Source organism: Eptatretus burgeri, chromosome 11, assembly GCF_056783735.1.
Source record: "Eptatretus burgeri isolate ZD-2024b chromosome 11, Ebu_testis_v1, whole genome shotgun sequence".
NCBI classification, from domain to species: Eukaryota; Metazoa; Chordata; class Myxini; order Myxiniformes; family Myxinidae; genus Eptatretus; species Eptatretus burgeri.
In genome coordinates, this window is record NC_140971.1 from 9682379 (window position 1) to 9700034 (window position 17656).

The 17656-nt window shown below is 47.1% G+C and overlaps 1 protein-coding gene across 3 annotated transcripts in view; it reads right to left on the reverse strand.

Annotated features, from left to right (window-relative positions):
* Nucleotides 1–8832: 8832 nt before the first annotated feature.
* The window catches only part of ENO4 (enolase 4), a 55647-nt gene continuing 46823 nt past the window's right edge, over nucleotides 8833–17656 (reverse strand). For all 3 annotated transcript variants that reach the window (XM_085845163.1, XM_085845164.1, XM_085845162.1), the window contains 3 exons: nucleotides 11970–12037; nucleotides 11643–11803; nucleotides 8833–9705 (listed from right to left, as the gene is read on the reverse strand). In XM_085845163.1, the coding sequence (XP_085701289.1) occupies nucleotides 11645–11803; nucleotides 11970–12037 (227 nt within the window). In that variant the 3' untranslated portion in view covers nucleotides 8833–9705; nucleotides 11643–11644. The remainder of the gene's footprint in view (nucleotides 9706–11642; nucleotides 11804–11969; nucleotides 12038–17656) is intronic.

The following is a 17656-nucleotide window of genomic DNA, read 5'->3' on the forward strand; positions in this document are numbered from 1 at the left end:
ATGACAATACCATGGATAAAGTAATAACTTTTAATCCTCACAGTCTCCAGATTATTCCACAACGTTTCAAAGCCATCAACTTATCAACTTCTAACTTTACACGTTTACACCTTAATAATTTAATGACTCACTTGGACAACACGAATAAACTACTAAATTTACACCTTTACACCTCAATAATTTAATTACCCAAATGGACATCAACCAATCTACTACTAACTTTACACCTTTACACTTTGATAATTAAATTATTCACTTAGACATCAGTGTTCTTCTTCTTCTTTTGAAACAGCATGACGTTGGGAGTCGAACTTGGTTTGGGGGGGCGGGGGGGCGTGGTTATGCCGTTGATGGAATGGCCTCTGGAAGTCAAGGAAGCAATTAGTAATTTGTTCAGGGTGCCGGAGATAGCTCGCCTTCTCTTCGTGAGTCGGAAAAAAATCATACCAACACCAGATGACGGTTTATAGCAGGGTTTGGGACTCGAACCCGAACCCAGGCGAGACAGTTTCGAGACGACTGTGCGAACCTTTAAGCCATTCTGCCATCATGATATTTGTGTGATGAAGATGCAGCTCTGAAGACCTCCATAAAGCATGGTGTTCATGGTTGGTGAATGTGGAGAAGCCAAATAAACGGATGACTTTGAGTGTGGACCCGACCACCTTGAAGATGACCCAGGGTCAAAACAGTGGGTAGAGGCGTCGACCCGCACACACAACCTGTTGTCCGGGTCGAGGCATCAACGATCTGGAGAATCTCCATGCTATTAAAGGTCGATGAACCATTCACCAAGCATGGGAATTCTCAAGGTTGAGATTACATAATCATCCACGAACACTTTGGAATGTCCAAGGTGTTCACAAGATGGGTCTTCGGAAACCTCATCACTCATGGGCAGTACCCATGAACACTGCGAAATGTTCAACCAGCCTCGTGAAAAGATTGGACATCAAGGACAGACTCCGGAGGATGTTGACCCAAGGTGTGCTCATCCCAAGGTGTGCTCATCCCAAGGTGTGCTCATCCCAAGGTGTGCTCATCCCAAGGTGTGCTCATCCCAAGGTGTGCCTTATAGTTTACAACGCATGAACCATTGCTTGTGGATCACACCAAGGAGTGTGGATTTTCGTGAGGAGTGTGGATCTCACCATGGAGTGTGGATTTCACCACAGAGTGTGGTTCTCACCACGGAGTGTGGATCTCACCAAGGAGTATGGATCACACCAAGGAGTATGGATCTCACCAAGGAGTGTGGATCTCACCACGGAGTGTGGATCTCACCACGGAGTGTGGATCTCACCATGGAGTGTGGATCTCACCATGCAGTGTGGATCTCACCAAGGAGTGTGGATCTCACCACGGAGTGTGGATCTCACCACGGAGTGTGGATCTCACCATGCAGTGTGGGTCTCACCAAGGAGTATGGATCTCACCATGGAGTGTGGATCTCACCAAGGAGTGTGGATCTCACCACGGAGTGTGGATCTCACCATGGAGTGTGGATCTCACCATGCAGTGTGGACCTCACCACGGAGTGTGGATCTCACCATGCAGTGTGGGTCTCACCAAGGAGTGTGGATCTCACCACGGAGTGTGGATCTCACCACGGAGTGTGGATCTCACCATGCAGTGTGGATCTCACCACGGAGTGTGGATCTCACCATGGAGTGTGGATCTCACCACGGAGTGTGGATCTCACCACGGAGTGTGGATCTCACCATGCAGTGTGGATCTCACCACGGAGTGTGGATCTCACCACGGAGTGTGGATCTCACCACGGAGTGTGGATCTCACCAAGGAGTATGGATCTCACCAAGGAGTGTGGATCTCACCAAGGAGTGTGGATCTCACCATGCAGTGTGGATCTCACCACGGAGTGTGGATCTCACCATGGAGTGTGGATCTCACCATGCAGTGTGGATCTCATCACATAGTGCAGTCCTCCACACAGGGAGGCATGCTGATGGATCGGAAGGTCATCGCTCAGTGGAGAAAGCGTTTTTGTAATTATTGAAGCAGTGTATCCATTGTGTCGTCAAAGTGACCAAACATCGTTAAAATTCTGTGGTCGTTAACTTGGTTAATCAAAGTCATCCCAGGAACCTCGCCCGTGATTCGAGTGAATGACGTGGATATTAAATGATGCACATTCATTCTGAACAAAAAAATCCTGTCATTTAGATGACCTCACTCGTGGCCGAAAGGTCTTCAACATAATTAATTGTTGGAAAAAAATTATACAATACGAACCAAACATCCTGGGTTCACAATACCACCAAACATTCCTCCAACCACAAAACCACCTGCCATCACCACAAACTAAAAACACCCATTACTATTACAGTACAACCACTACAGCAACCACACAAAAGAACCAACTGCTGCAACCAATTACAACCACCATTCGCTTAAAGAACAACAGAACAACAGTATAACACTTCACTTCAACAGTATAATACTTCAACAACAGTATAAACAACAGTATAATAATTCACTTCAAGAACAACAGTATAACAACAGAAACCACACACATCAAAAGTACAGACTTTGTGCCAATTAAGTTTCACAGTGATTGTCCGAGAAAACGCTGAACAATGTCGAGTACAAGCTTTTAATCCACATTCCCGTACAAAAACAGCTTTGTCTGGTGTTTGATGGACCTTTTTCTTGTGTTTGATGGACCTTTTTGGTGTTTCATGGACCTTTAGCTCACGTTTGATAGACCTTTGTCTGGTGTTTCATTGACCTTTATCTCATGGTTGATGGACCTTTGTCTGGTGTTTCATGGACCTTTATCTCGTGTTTGATAGATCTTTGTCTGGTGTTTCATGGACCTTTATCTCGTGTTTTATGGAACTTTATCTCATGCTTGAAGGACCTTTGTCTGCTGTTTCATTGACCTTTATCTCATGTTTGATGGACCTTTATCTACTGTTTGATGAACCTTTGTCTGGTGTTTGATGGACCTTTATCTCGTGTTTGATGGACCTTTAGCTCACGTTTGATGGACCTTTGTCTGGTGTTTCATGGACCTTTATCTGGTGTTTTATGGCCCTTTGTCGACAGTTTTATGGACTTTTATCTCATGTTTGATGGACCTTTGTTTGGTATTTCATGGACCTTCAGCTCCTGTTTGATGGATCTTTGTTTGGTGTTTGATGGACCTGTATCTCATGTTTGATGGTCCTTTGGTGTAGTGTTTCATGCGCTTTTATCTCATGTTTGATGGACCTTTGTCTGGTGTTTCATGGACCTTTATCAACTGTTTGATGGACCTTTGTCTGGTGTATGATGGACCTTTATCTCGTGTTTGATGGACCTGTGTCTGATGTTTCATGGACCTTTATCAACTGTTTGATGGACCTTTGTCTGGTGTATGATGGACCTTTATCTCGTGTTTGATGGACCTGTGTCTGATGTTTCATGGACCTTTATCTGGTGTTTTATGGACCTTTATCGACAGTTTGATGGACTTTTATCTCATGTTTGATGGACCTTTGTTTGGCATTCCATGGACCTTCAGCTCATGTTTGACGGACCTTTGTTTGGTATTTCATGGACCTTTATCTCATGTTAGATGGTCCTTTTGTGAAGTGTTTCATGGACGTTTATCTCATATTTGATGGACCTTTGTCTGGTGTTTCATGGACCTTTATCAACTGTTTCATGGACCTTTGTCTGGTGTATGATGGACCTTTATCTCGTGTTTGATGGACATTTATCTCATGTTTGATGGACCTTTGTCTATTGTTTCATGGACCTTTATCTGGTGTTTTATGGACCTTTATCGACAGTTTGATGGACTTTTATCTGGTGTTTGATGGACCTTTATCGACAGTTTGATGGACCTTTGTCTGGTGTTTGATGGACCTTTATCTTGTGTTTGATGGACCTTTGTCTGGTGTTTCATGGACCTTTATCTCGTGTTTGATAGACCTTTGTCTGGTGTTTCATGGACCTTTATCTCGTGTTTGATGGACCTTTATCTCATGTATGATGCACCTTTTTCTGGTGTTTTATGGACCTTTATCCTCAGTTTGATGGATCTTTGTCAGGTGTTTGATGAACCTTCTTCTTGTGTTTGATGGAACTTTGTTTGATGTTACGTGAGTCTTTGTTTCATGCTTGATATACCATGTCTGGTGCTTGATGGACTTTTGTTTGTTGTCTGCTGGACCTTTGTCAGGTGTTTGATGGGCCTTCCTATGCTGTTTTATGGATCTTTACCTGGTGTTTGATGGACTTTTGTTTGGTGTTTGATGGACCTTTCTCTAGTATTTGATGAACTTCCATTGACTGTATGTAGACCTTTTTGGTGTTTGATCAATGCTTGTCTGGTCTTTGATGGATCATTATGTCATGTTTCATGGATTTTTGTCAGGTGTTTGATGAACTTTTCTATGGTGTTTTATGGATCTTTACCTGGTGTTTGATGGACCTTTATTTGGTGTTGAGGTACCTTTGTTTGGTGTTGATGGACCTTTATCTAGTATTTGATGAACCTCCATTGACTGTATGTAGACCTTTTTTGGTGTTTCATGGACCCTTGTCTGCTCTTTTATGGATCTTTATCTCATGTTTGGTGGATTTTTGTCAGGTGTTTGATGAACCTTCCTCTGGTGTTTGATGGGCCTATGCTTGGGTTGGTGTTCTGTGGATCTTTATTTCGTGTTTGAGGGACCCTTGTCTGGTCTTTGATGGATCTTTATCTCGTGTTTCATGGATCTTTGTCAGGTGTTTGATGAACCTTCCTCTGGTATTTGATGGGCCTATGTTTGGGTTGGTGTGATGTGGATCTTTGTTTGGTGTTTGATGGACCCTGTCTGGTGTTTCATGGACCTTTGTCTGGTGTCTGCTGGACCTTTGTTTGGTGTCTGCTGGACCTTTGTTAGGTATTAGATGGAAATTTGTCAGGTGTTTGAAGGACCTTTATTGAGTGTTTGATGGATCTTCGTCTTGTGTTTGATGGATCTTCATCTTGTGTTTGATGGATCTTTATTGGGTGTTTGATAGACCTTTTTTGGTGTTTCATGGACCCTTGTCTAGTTTTTGATGGATCTTGGTCAAGTGGTTGATGGACCAAAAATTTGGTGTTATATGGATCTTTGTTTGGTGTTTGATGGACCGTTGTTTAGTCATATAGGCACCTATGTTTGATGGACCTATGTTTGATGGACCTTTGTTTTGTGTTTCATCGACTTTTGTCAGGTGTTTGAGGATCCTTCCTCTCGTGTTTGATGGATCTATGTTTGGTATTACATGGATCTTTGTCAGGTGTTTCATTAGCCTTCCCTGTTGAACCCACGTGAGCATCGATTAGAACAATTCGACAAGACTTTTACCCACTCGATAAACGTTTTAATTTTTGAATCGCATTTGAAACAACGAAACTTGCACCAAATCACTGATCCAGTGTAGCTTGAAATCCAGGTATGGAGACCAAAGAGGTCTTTACACCCATCCCTGGTTCACTTTGAAGAGTGGAGAGGGGAGAGGGCATGCATCAGAAGGAGAAGGTGGGGGGCGGTGGAGAGTGCAGAGAGTGTGGCGGAGAGAGTTTGGGTACAAGGCAGAGAAGGGAGGGTGCAGTGGAGGAAGGAGTGTGGAACAAGGGAAGCGATAGAGTAAACGGGGTGAGGGCGGCATGTGTCGGGTGTGGGGTTGGTTCAGTTCTATTTTTAAACAATTTAAACACCGGCTCATATTTCCTTATTCGAAACAATACGTGAAAAGCAAACCATGATGTCCTCCACACCTCGCACACACCGCTGACAGCTGCCCCATTAATGAGTCATCATATTCAGCCAATGGAACAAACGAGCAACGAGCGTGCAAGGAGCTCACAGTGCGATTTGAACCAATGATGTGCTTATGTGTATCACGAACCGTTAAACAACAACAATATCACCTGCTCGGTTACATTCAGAGGATATGAACATAACAAATGAGAGGAAACACCAAAACCGCCCTCCACCATCACCAAAAAGGTCCTTCCACTCGTGAGAAATACCCTGAGTTACGGGTGAAGGTGGAGCTCAGGGATGGTCGGACTCGTGAAGACTGAAGACTGTGTTTGTGATGTCCAGGACTCGTGAAGATGGTGTGTGTGATGTCCAGCACTCGTGAAGACGGTACGTGTGATGTCCAGGACCTGTGAAGACGGCGCGTGTGATGTCCAGGACTCATGAAGACGGCGGATGTGATGTCCAGGACTCATGAAGACGGTGTGTGTGATGTCCAGGATTTGTGAAGACGGCGGATGTGATGTCCAGGACTCATGAAGACGGCGTGTGTGATGTCCAGGATTCGTGAAGATGTCGTGTGTGATGTCCAGGATTCGTGAAGACGACGTGTGTGATGTCCAGGACTCGTGAAGACGGCGTGTGTGATGTCCAGGACTCGTGAAGACTGCGTGTGTGATGTCCAGGACTCGTGAAGACGGCGTGTGTGATGTCCAGGACTCGTGAAGACGGCATGTGTGATGTCCAGGACTCATTAAGATGGTGCGTGTGATGTCCAGGACTCGTGAAGACGGCGCGTGTGGTGTTCAGGACTCGTGAAGATGGCGCGTGTGGTGTTCAGGACTCGTGAAGACGGTGTGTGTGATGTCCAGGACTCGTGAAGACGGCGTGTGTGATGTCCAGGACTCGTGAAGACGGTGTGTGTGATGTCCAGGATTCGTGAAGACGGCGTGTGTGATGTCCAGGACGCGTGAAGACGGTGTGTGTGATGTCCAGGACTTGTGAAGACGGCCTGTGTGATGTCCAGGACTCGTTAAGATGGTGCGTGTGATGTCCAGGACTCGTGAAGACGGCGCGTGTGGTGTTCAGGACTCGTGAAGACGGCGCGTGTGATGTCCAGGACTCGTGAAGACGGTGTGTGTGATGTCCAGGACTCGTGAAGACGGTGCGTGTGATGTCCACTGTCCAGGACTCGTGAAGACGGCGCGTGTGATGTCCACTGTCCAGGACTCGTGAAGACGGCGCGTGATGTCCACTGTCCAGGACTCGTGAAGACGGCGTGTGTGATGTCCAGGATTCGTGAAGACGGCGTGTGTGATGTCCAGGATTCGTGAAGACGACGTGTGTGATGTCCAGGACTCGTGAAGACGGCGTGTGTGATGTCCAGGACTCGTGAAGACGGCGTGTGTGATGTCCAGGACTCGTGAAGACGGCATGTGTGATGTCCAGGACTCATTAAGATGGTGCGTGTGATGTCCAGGACTCGTGAAGATGGCGCGTGTGGTGTTCAGGACTCGTGAAGATGGCGCGTGTGGTGTTCAGGACTCGTGAAGACGGTGTGTGTGATGTCCAGGACTCGTGAAGACGGCGTGTGTGATGTCCAGGACTCGTGAAGACGGTGTGTGTGATGTCCAGGATTCGTGAAGACGGCGTGTGTGATGTCCAGGACGCGTGAAGACGGTGTGTGTGATGTCTAAGACTTGTGAAGACGGCGTGTGTGATGTCCAGGACTCGTTAAGATGGTGCGTGTGATGTCCAGGACTCGTGAAGACGGCGCGTGTGGTGTTCAGGACTCGTGAAGATGGCGCGTGTGGTGTTCAGGACTCGTGAAGACGGTGTGTGTGATGTCCAGGACTCGTGAAGACGGCGTGTGTGATGTCCAGGACTCGTGAAGACGGTGTGTGTGATGTCCAGGATTCGTGAAGACGGCGTGTGTGATGTCCAGGACGCGTGAAGACGGTGTGTGTGATGTCTAAGACTTGTGAAGACGGCGTGTGTGATGTCCAGGACTCGTTAAGATGGTGCGTGTGATGTCCAGGACTCGTGAAGACGGCGCATGTGGTGTTCAGGACTCGTGAAGACGGCGCGTGTGATGTCCAGGACTCGTGAAGACGGTGCGTGTGATGTCCACTGTCCAGGACTCGTGAAGACGGCGCGTGTGATGTCCACTGTCCAGGACTCGTGAAGACGGCGCGTGTGGTGTTCAGGACTCGTGAAGACGGTGTGTGTGATGTCCAGGACTCGTGAAGACGGCGTGTGTGATGTCCAGGACTCGTGAAGACGGTGTGTGTGATGTCCAGGATTCGTGAAGACGGCGTGTGTGATGTCCAGGACGCGTGAAGACGGTGTGTGTGATGTCTAAGACTTGTGAAGACGGCGTGTGTGATGTCCAGGACTCGTTAAGATGGTGCGTGTGATGTCCAGGACTCGTGAAGACGGCGCGTGTGGTGTTCAGGACTCGTGAAGACGGCGCGTGTGATGTCCAGGACTCGTGAAGACGGTGTGTGTGATGTCCAGGACTCGTGAAGACGGTGCGTGTGATGTCCACTGTCCAGGACTCGTGAAGACGGCGCGTGTGATGTCCACTGTCCAGGACTCGTGAAGACGGCGCGTGTGGTGTTCAGGACTCGTGAAGACGGTGTGTGTGATGTCCAGGACTCGTGAAGACGGCGTGTGTGATGTCCAGGACTCGTGAAGACGGTGTGTGTGATGTCCAGGATTCGTGAAGACGGCGTGTGTGATGTCCAGGACGCGTGAAGACGGTGTGTGTGATGTCCAGGACTTGTGAAGACGGCCTGTGTGATGTCCAGGACTCGTTAAGATGGTGCGTGTGATGTCCAGGACTCGTGAAGACGGCGCGTGTGGTGTTCAGGACTCGTGAAGACGGCGCGTGTGATGTCCAGGACTCGTGAAGACGGTGTGTGTGATGTCCAGGACTCGTGAAGACGGTGCGTGTGATGTCCACTGTCCAGGACTCGTGAAGACGGCGCGTGTGATGTCCACTGTCCAGGACTCGTGAAGACGGCGCGTGATGTCCACTGTCCAGGACTCGTGAAGACGGCGCGTGATGTCCACTGTCCAGGACTCGTGAAGACGGCGTGTGTGATGTCCAGGATTCGTGAAGACGGCGTGTGTGATGTCCAGGATTCGTGAAGACGACGTGTGTGATGTCCAGGACTCGTGAAGACGGCGTGTGTGATGTCCAGGACTCGTGAAGACGGCGTGTGTGATGTCCAGGACTCGTGAAGACGGCGTGTGTGATGTCCAGGACTCGTGAAGACGGCATGTGTGATGTCCAGGACTCATTAAGATGGTGCGTGTGATGTCCAGGACTCGTGAAGATGGCGCGTGTGGTGTTCAGGACTCGTGAAGATGGCGCGTGTGGTGTTCAGGACTCGTGAAGACGGTGTGTGTGATGTCCAGGACTCGTGAAGACGGCGTGTGTGATGTCCAGGACTCGTGAAGACGGTGTGTGTGATGTCCAGGATTCGTGAAGACGGCGTGTGTGATGTCCAGGACGCGTGAAGACGGTGTGTGTGATGTCCAGGACTTGTGAAGACGGCGTGTGTGATGTCCAGGACTCGTTAAGATGGTGCGTGTGATGTCCAGGACTCGTGAAGATGGCGCGTGTGGTGTTCAGGACTCGTGAAGACGGCGCGTGTGATGTCCAGGACTCGTGAAGACGGTGTGTGTGATGTCCAGGACTCGTGAAGACGGTGCGTGTGATGTCCACTGTCCAGGACTCGTGAAGACGGCGCGTGTGATGTCCACTGTCCAGGACTCGTGAAGACGGCGCGTGTGATGTCCACTGTCCAGGACTCGTGAAGACGGCGTGTGTAAATGTCCAGGACTCGTGAAGACGGCGTGTGTGATGTGAAGGACTTGTGAAGAAGCGTGTGTGATGTCCAGCAGTCGTGAAGACGGCATGTGTGATGTCCAGCAGCAGCAGCAAAAACACACCCTGTTGGGGAGTGCGATGAGAGGCCGAAGAGAGATTGGAGAGACAGAGTGTTACTGCTGTGGCTTGTGCGTAGTACAGAGTGAGCTGAATGTGAATCGCCAAATGAGTGATCTGCCTTATCCTTTATAACTGTTTGAGTCATGGTGGTGAAGACCAACATCGGGGTCTGCATCATTGTTCAACAATCTGTGTTGTTTGTTCGTATTTATGTGTTTCAAACGATGGTTGCCCAAGAAACAACATAGAAATTTTCTTCAGTATGCTTGAAATTTTTTTTTTTAAATACCATATTTTCGTATTGTATGCTGGAAAAACTTCAGCACTCAAACAATTAAAAACGTGAACAACTTGAGCCCCTTGTTGATTGAAAATGCGGTGAGAGTGTGAGAGGGTGAGAGGGTGAGAGGGTGAGAGGGTGAGAGGGTGAGAGGGTGAGAGAGTGAGAGAGGCCGGTTTTGACTCCTTTTACTATAAAAATCCAAAATTTAATATAAAAAGATTATAAAAAAGTAGATCAAATCAAAGAAAATAATTGGAGAAGAAGCAGTGTTGTAGTCAAAAACATATAGCAACTAGAGAGAAGTGTGGAGAGGGATAAAGGAAAGAGGTTTGTGATGAAATAAGAGTACAGTAGGGAAAGGTCATACAGAAAGCTTTTATGGAGGGATGGGAGGGGGCGGTGTTGGAATCCACCATATGTGCATAGATCATAAATTGATGGCTCGAGTTGAGTAAACTCCGCTTGAAAATGTGATACAGCGAAAGAGAGAACCACAAACATGTTTGGATATTTCCCTAATATAAATATAAACTCCTCATTATCCCTTATCTTTTGATCACTGAAAGTTTGGGTTTCAAGTCCAAGCACATTTCATCCATCTCAGCCGTGCCTGGTGGGGTGCGCATCTCGGAGCACACTGTCCTTATAAGGAATATAAGCCTTCATCATTCACCCATGTGCGAATTTCAAACATCCCATGGTGTTCATTCATTCATTTGCTCATTACTTGTGAAATCAAAGGTTCACAAATACAATACATTACATTACATTACATTGGTTGGTCTGGTTTGCTGTTCTGTTAAATGCCTACAGGTCACCATTTTACTCGGATCTTCACAAAACTTCCACCTGATAGATGTAACCACAAGCTAAAGGTGAGTAATTATTGGATTTGAGGTCAATAGGTCAAAGGTCGCATAACCGCCACCCTCCCCAAGCTGCTCCTAAAGGTAGCAGGTGTTTCTAGTATAAATCAAGTGGGACTTTTAGTGAATATATTATTACCAGACCTCTGAATAATTTTTCAAGATATCAAGTTGAAACTTACACAGCTTATTTGTATGTAAGTATATATATGTGAGTAAAATCTGGTCAAATTTAGTCAAAGGCCAAGGTCAAGGCCATCTGGAATATGCAAAACATCGATTCGGCCACAATTAGAAGATCTATCAACCAAATTTGTTATGCACAACAATCGATCATTTAAAACACTTGCTGGGTCAAGTTTTCAAAATTGCCACATTGTTGTTTCCATGACAACTATTGATTATTTGAATTTTGGTAGCATTGTGCTGTGCACAACCTGTTTCTTGTTTGTTGGTTTGATTGTTCGCTGAGATCAGGCCATGGGTGACAACACGAGTGGCAACAAATCCTCAGTTGGTATCCAGAGTTAACCAACATATTTGGTGTTAGTCAAGACCTCCTGAAGTCTGCACTACGTTAGTGAGCTGCACTCGAGCCCCCCCTCCCCTTTCCCATCACTTCCACAACCAACATCCCACTCGAGCAGGTCACAAACAGGAGTTGCTGATTATCGAGATCAATAGTTTTCTTCTTCAAACTAAAAATAAATCAATATAATGCATCAAATGTGAAAAGTTCTGCTTTTCAGCCAAGTTATGGGACATGTTTTGCACCGTAACGGCAAACAAACCATCAATTGGCTGCAAGATGGTAGGTATCGACGAGCAGTGGGTCCTGCGTTCCGCAACGCAACAGCTCACGCTGCACCTGTGCGAGCCGATTTCCCTTGGCAGTGTGATCGGCCCAGCTCACGAGACCCAATTTCAGCCAACGGGCCTGCAATCCCACCGCCTGGACCAGGGGCGACCACGGGCTCGGTTACCGACGCCGCGACCGTACACTAATGCAGATAATGGTGGTGATGAAGTCCAATGATGATTTAATGGAGGATGTATCGTCGGTTTTATGGAAAGCAAACCAAGGTTCTCGGACACCCTGTTCTAGATAGAGCACTTACCAAGTCAACCAGTGAGTAATCAAGGCTGTCGGTAGCTATGCCTGCCAAGACCACGCTCTTCTTCTCGTCTGCATAACAAAAGAATGACAACAATGTAAAAACATTGTTTTAAGGCAAAGTTTCTGAATAAATATAAGATGGGAGCCAAGGTTGTTGAAAAACATGAAACTTTCACTCCCATCTTGCCAACAGATGAAGATGTGTAGCCCAGTCCGAACATAATCTACTGGCTTCATTTCCACGACAGAGCCCGGGCCTGCTTGGAGATATAAAGGACCTCTTGTAACATGGTGCTCACACACCTAAAGGAACCATTGTTGGAACCAACTATTCCCTGACTGCTTTTTATTCACCTCTTACATCTGCTCGTGTGAAAGTGAACACCGTTGCCAGGAAGGGTCCCATTTTTGGCAAAGACCTTTATTTGGATGAGGATGTCATAGATAACGCCTGAAACACGAGTCCAAATTGTGACTCACTGGGTCAAACTCTCAACTCTGGCATGTTATTCACTTTTTACGTCTTTATCAAAAATAACAATTGAGAATTTCGTCACGATCGAGGGAGCACCATTGTAGATCATCGATAATAACTAGATGGTATTCATAGAACACTTACCCCACGCAGTCGTGAGAAGGAGTTGGTGCGAGCAGAGGCACCGAGAAGGGGGGCAGGCGGGGTAACTACCCCGGGGCCTGGACCGAATATGGGCCCGTAATTATTCCTTCAATTTTTCGTTTCATATAATGATTGTTTGTGATGATAAAACACCGGGGGTAGCTTGATTTTGTGTCTCTCTCTCCAAACCGCCCAGGGTGTTTCCCCAGCATGACGTTGCCATGGACAGTAACACCCTCCCTCATAAAACAAACGACTGTGGGAACAATTTACATAATAACAATCATAGTAATGACGTAAATGAACACAGGAGTGTTGGCCACACCCCATCTGGATGAAGTGTGTCAATCGAATCTGCATTCAGGAATAAATGAATAACACCCAAATTTACCTAAAACACAGCATGTGTTTCTGATGATGAAAATGCAGAAACCTCAGTCTTTTCATCGTCCACAACTCCAAAACCATGAAACCTAGCGGCCTGAAACTTCTGTATAGGTTGTTTAAAAAAAACAACTGAAGGGGGCCTGGAATCCGCCAGACTATACATGACGCCAGAGTGCCAGAACAAGTTCATTCGAGTGACTTTCTTCCTTCTAGCTTTCGTTCAAAATGTGTAACTCGGATCATTGTTTAGATAGGTTGTGACAATAAATGATGTTCTAATCCATGAAATTCGTATTCATTTAAATGCGCTCACTTTCACGCGATGAGGAGATTGGGAATGCTTGGGATTTTTTTTATCAGTTTTTCTTGGGATTTCTGAAAATTTTGACTCGTAAAACTGGCCCGGATGAAGGGGGCCCAATTTTTGTCCATTCTGGGTCCATTCTGGTTCTTGGCGGCTCTGGGAGCGAGTCAACTCTTCTGGTGGCATATTTGTAATTACATCCATCCACGTTTCTGAGATCAATGTGTACAAATTATCCTTTGAAAATTTTCGATGTCTGCTCAATATGCACCACATCAAAGGTCATGTAACATGTGGTAAAGTTTCAATCTCCTCTGGTGAATGGTTTTCGATGTACGCGCTTAACAAAATGCAGACACATACGTTCGTGACCGATTGCTTAACCCTGCTTTTCGCTTTGCCCACGCGGCCTAATAAAAGAGATAGTGTGTGTGTGTGTGTGTTTTCTCCACAACTCCTAATCCATGGAACCGAGCAGCCCAAAACTTTGAATGCATACCAAGGGAAGTCAAAATGAGTGCATGAATGAAAACTGTGTGTTTGTGTAAATTTAAACACTCCTTTTGATGATAATTAGTTGATGCTCATCATCGAAAACCAAAAAAAAAAAGCCTTACCAAGATGGCGGGATGCAATCTTGGTTAGTCCGATGTCACCTCACAGGGGGTCCTTAAGCTTCCATTTTGTTTCGGCCTGCTCAAAAATGCCTCGACTTGGAACAGGCGGCAAAGGTTTCTGCATGACAAAGCTTCTAAAATAATTTTGTCCACTTTCCTCACTCATATCATTGAATGCCTGATCTTCATACCTACGAATCACTGTATACACCCAGACCCCGACATTCGCGGTTCCAACATTCGTGGGTTCCGCATATTCATGGTTGATAATTTGCGACATGCTCCTACATTCGCGGGAAATTGCCCCGCGCATGGCGATTTATTTTTCACAAGTCGCAAGCATAACACAGTTCTAAAACGTATCTTCCACGAGCCAGGCACAAAGCAGCTAGATGTATGTACAGTACAATACTGTACGTACGCAAAAAAAACCATATCTTCCACGAGCCGAAAACATGGTCTGCTTCCTGTACATGTATTGTTGCTTCACGGGATAAACATAGTTTCGCGGGATGTCTCACCAGTGTAACACGTCATTCCCCACGAGTTACTTACAGAATGAAAACACAAACAGCATCTATTGATGTATCTAGTAATTACCAGGTCACCAAATACAGACATTACACAATGGAAGCATTCAGCGCATCTTAGTGTAAATCATCATCTTGCTACAAAGAGCACTATCTGAGCTCTTACATTTTTAAAATGCTCAGCATAATCTACCTGTACATAGGAAAAACATCATGTCCTGTGAGTTAAAGAATGGAAACGTTCAGCATATCTATTAGTGTAATTAGCAGCTCGCTACATACGGACTAATTACACAATGACATCACTCACCACATCTATTATCAGCTGCCGAGTACAGAATCACCTGTAAAAATCCCCCACAAACAATGTGCAGACTAATCATTGCGTCCTGGATCACCGTCATTCTCCTCCCATTGCTCTGACCTGTGTATTGCCTCTCAGTCCATTCATTCTTCGAAAATGGCTCCCAAGGATCAAGGATAACTCAGAAGGGTATGCCGCCAAGCGGACCACTGATACGGGAAAAGGTAAAACTCCTGCACGACCATTTCTCTGGCGTGGGTGGTGTAACCACGAGCGCAGCGGGTATAAGCGACACCACGAGCCCATTTACAGCGAGCAGGGGGTAGTCCCACCGCTTCAAGACGCGATAAAATTTGCGCAACGTCAAGCTTGTAGGGGAGCGTACCTCCGTGGAGCACGACGCGGCCAAAGCATTCCCTGCAAAAATCACGAGCCTCATCGAAGAGAAGGGGTACCCTGCCAGAGCAGGTCTTTCACGCTGATGAGACTGGCTTGTTTTGGATGAAGATGCCGACCAGAACATTTATCTCACAGCGCAAGAGCAAAGCAGCTGGCTTCAAGGCCACAAAGGACCGGGTACCCCTTCTCTACGCAATCGCCGAAGAGGACTTCATGGTAAAGCCCATGATGCTCTACCATTCCCTAAACCCATGTGAGCTGAAGACTAAAAACAAGTAGGCATTGCCCATGTACTGGAGGGTGAACAGGAAGGTGTGGGTGACGTCTGAACTTTTTATGGACTGGTTCCATCACTGTTTCGTTCCTCAGGTCGAGAGGTACCTGGCAGGAAAGAACTTTTCATTCAAGGTACTCCTGCTGCTTGACAATGCTCTGGGCCACCCCACACGGACCTGAACAGCACTCACCCAAACGTTATGGTCATGTTCCTGCCGCCGAACACCACTTCTCTTATCCAGCCACTCAACCAGTGGGTAATATCAACTTTCAAGACTTATTACACCCGGCACACCTCATCTTCATCATTTTGTAAAGTTTCGTATGCTGTGTTTGTTTCATAAAAAAAACTTGAAATGGTACATGATGTTTATTTCATTTTGCGGTACGGTACAGTATGGTACAGAGACTTTAAAATGCATTCTTAAATAATTTGGAAACGGTACCTGGTGTTGTCATTTTTAGGTCATCTCTGCCGAGATGACCTAATAAAGCTGGACCAAGTGTCCGTCCATCCGTCCATCAACAATTTTTCTTTCCGATCTTGATGAAACTTAGTATGTGGGTAGAGGTCGATGAGTGTTGCACAACGATATAACTTTTGTCCGGGTTCAAGGTCAGGGTCAAGGTCAAGAGGCCACTTAAGTTATAAAAATCGCCATTTTCAAAACCTATCGAGTCTGCCATTCTACAAGATATTCGGCAACTGTTTATTGATTATGATAGCGTTACGAACTTAGAATTCGATTGCACAAAACATACAGGTTCCTTTAGTCAGCTATGTCGCTGAGTGCTTGTTCCCCAGATAGCTCACCTTTCATTGTTTAAATGTTCAGAAATCGATTAGATGCGCTGCGGATCGATTTAATAGTTAGGGAACGAACAATGGAGACATCCCTCCCCCTCTTGTGCGAAGAGCAAGAACCACCCTGCCGTCCCGTGACTCATGATGTCAACAACTCCCTCCCACCCGTGGCTGAGCGGGGGATAGAGCGCGAGGGCATGAGTCATGCCGGGATCGGGGGAAGGGTGGGAGAAGGATAAGAGGAGATCTTTTTCTTTTGTTCGTGGGCAGAGTTGGAAGGGCAGAGTTGGAGATGGGAGTTGAGGGGAGTCGTTCAGCAGACCGTCGGGTCCTGCTTGGCTTGCGTTAGGGTTGAGGCCTGCGGAAGCTTTTTGCTTCGGCTGGCTCAGTGAGCTTCGGCTGAGGCCTGGCTCGGGAGGAGGCTTTTTGGAGGCTTTTTGCTTTGATGGTTCCGTGAGCTTCGGCTTCTGCTTGGCTCGGGAGAGCTTTTTGCTTCAACTGCCCTGTTTGGAAGGAAGTTAAGCCGGTCGATCGGCTCGAGCTGCGAGTGGTGGCTTCTTCTTCTTGGTTCGTAGAGCTCTTTGTTCTCCATTTTGGTTCCCCGCTTGGTGCGACTCATCGACCTCTTCATGGAGGTGGTTCCTCGGGGAAGCGACGCAACGACGGGAAGGTTCGGCGCCTCGTCTCACCAGCACGTGTTGAGAAGCGCGGGAGGTGGTTCCTCGGGGAAGCGATGCATTGACGGGAAGGTTCGGCGCCTCGTCTCACCAGCACGTGTTGAGAAGCGCGGGAGGTGGTTCCTCGGGGAAGCGACGCAACGACGGGAAGGTTCGGCGCCTCGTCTCACCAGCACGTGTTGAGAAGCGCGGGAGGTGGTTCCTCGGGGAAGCGACGCATCGACGGGAAGGATCGGTGCATCGTCTCACCAGCAAGTGTTGAGAAGCACGGGAGGTGGTTCCTCGGGGAAGCGATGCATTGACGGGAAGGTTCGCGCCTCGTCTCACCAGCACGTGTTGAGAAGCGCGGGAGGATTCGCGGGAGCTCGGAAAGGATCGCGGCTCGGCGATTTGATCCAGCTCGCTCTTGCTGGAACCTGGGTCCAAACAACTTGAAGACCACACGAGGTGGAGAGGTTCGAGATAGGTTCTGAGTTTCAGCTCACCTGTCCTCCGAGCTGGAGCTCGTTATTAAAGGCCTCTGCCACCATTTCTTGGGTGTGTGTGTGTGTGTGTGTGTGTGTGTGTGTGTGTGTGTGTGTGTGTGTGTGTGTGTGTGTGTGTGTGTGCGCGCGCGCGCGCGTACGTGTGTCCATGGGCCCGTCTAATAAGTAGGAACTGCTGTTAAGGACAAGTGACTGTACATAATAAGTAGACGGTTGTAGTTCTTTTGTCGTGCTTTTGTTGCTTGTATAATTGCATATAATTGCATATAATTGTATAATTGCAAC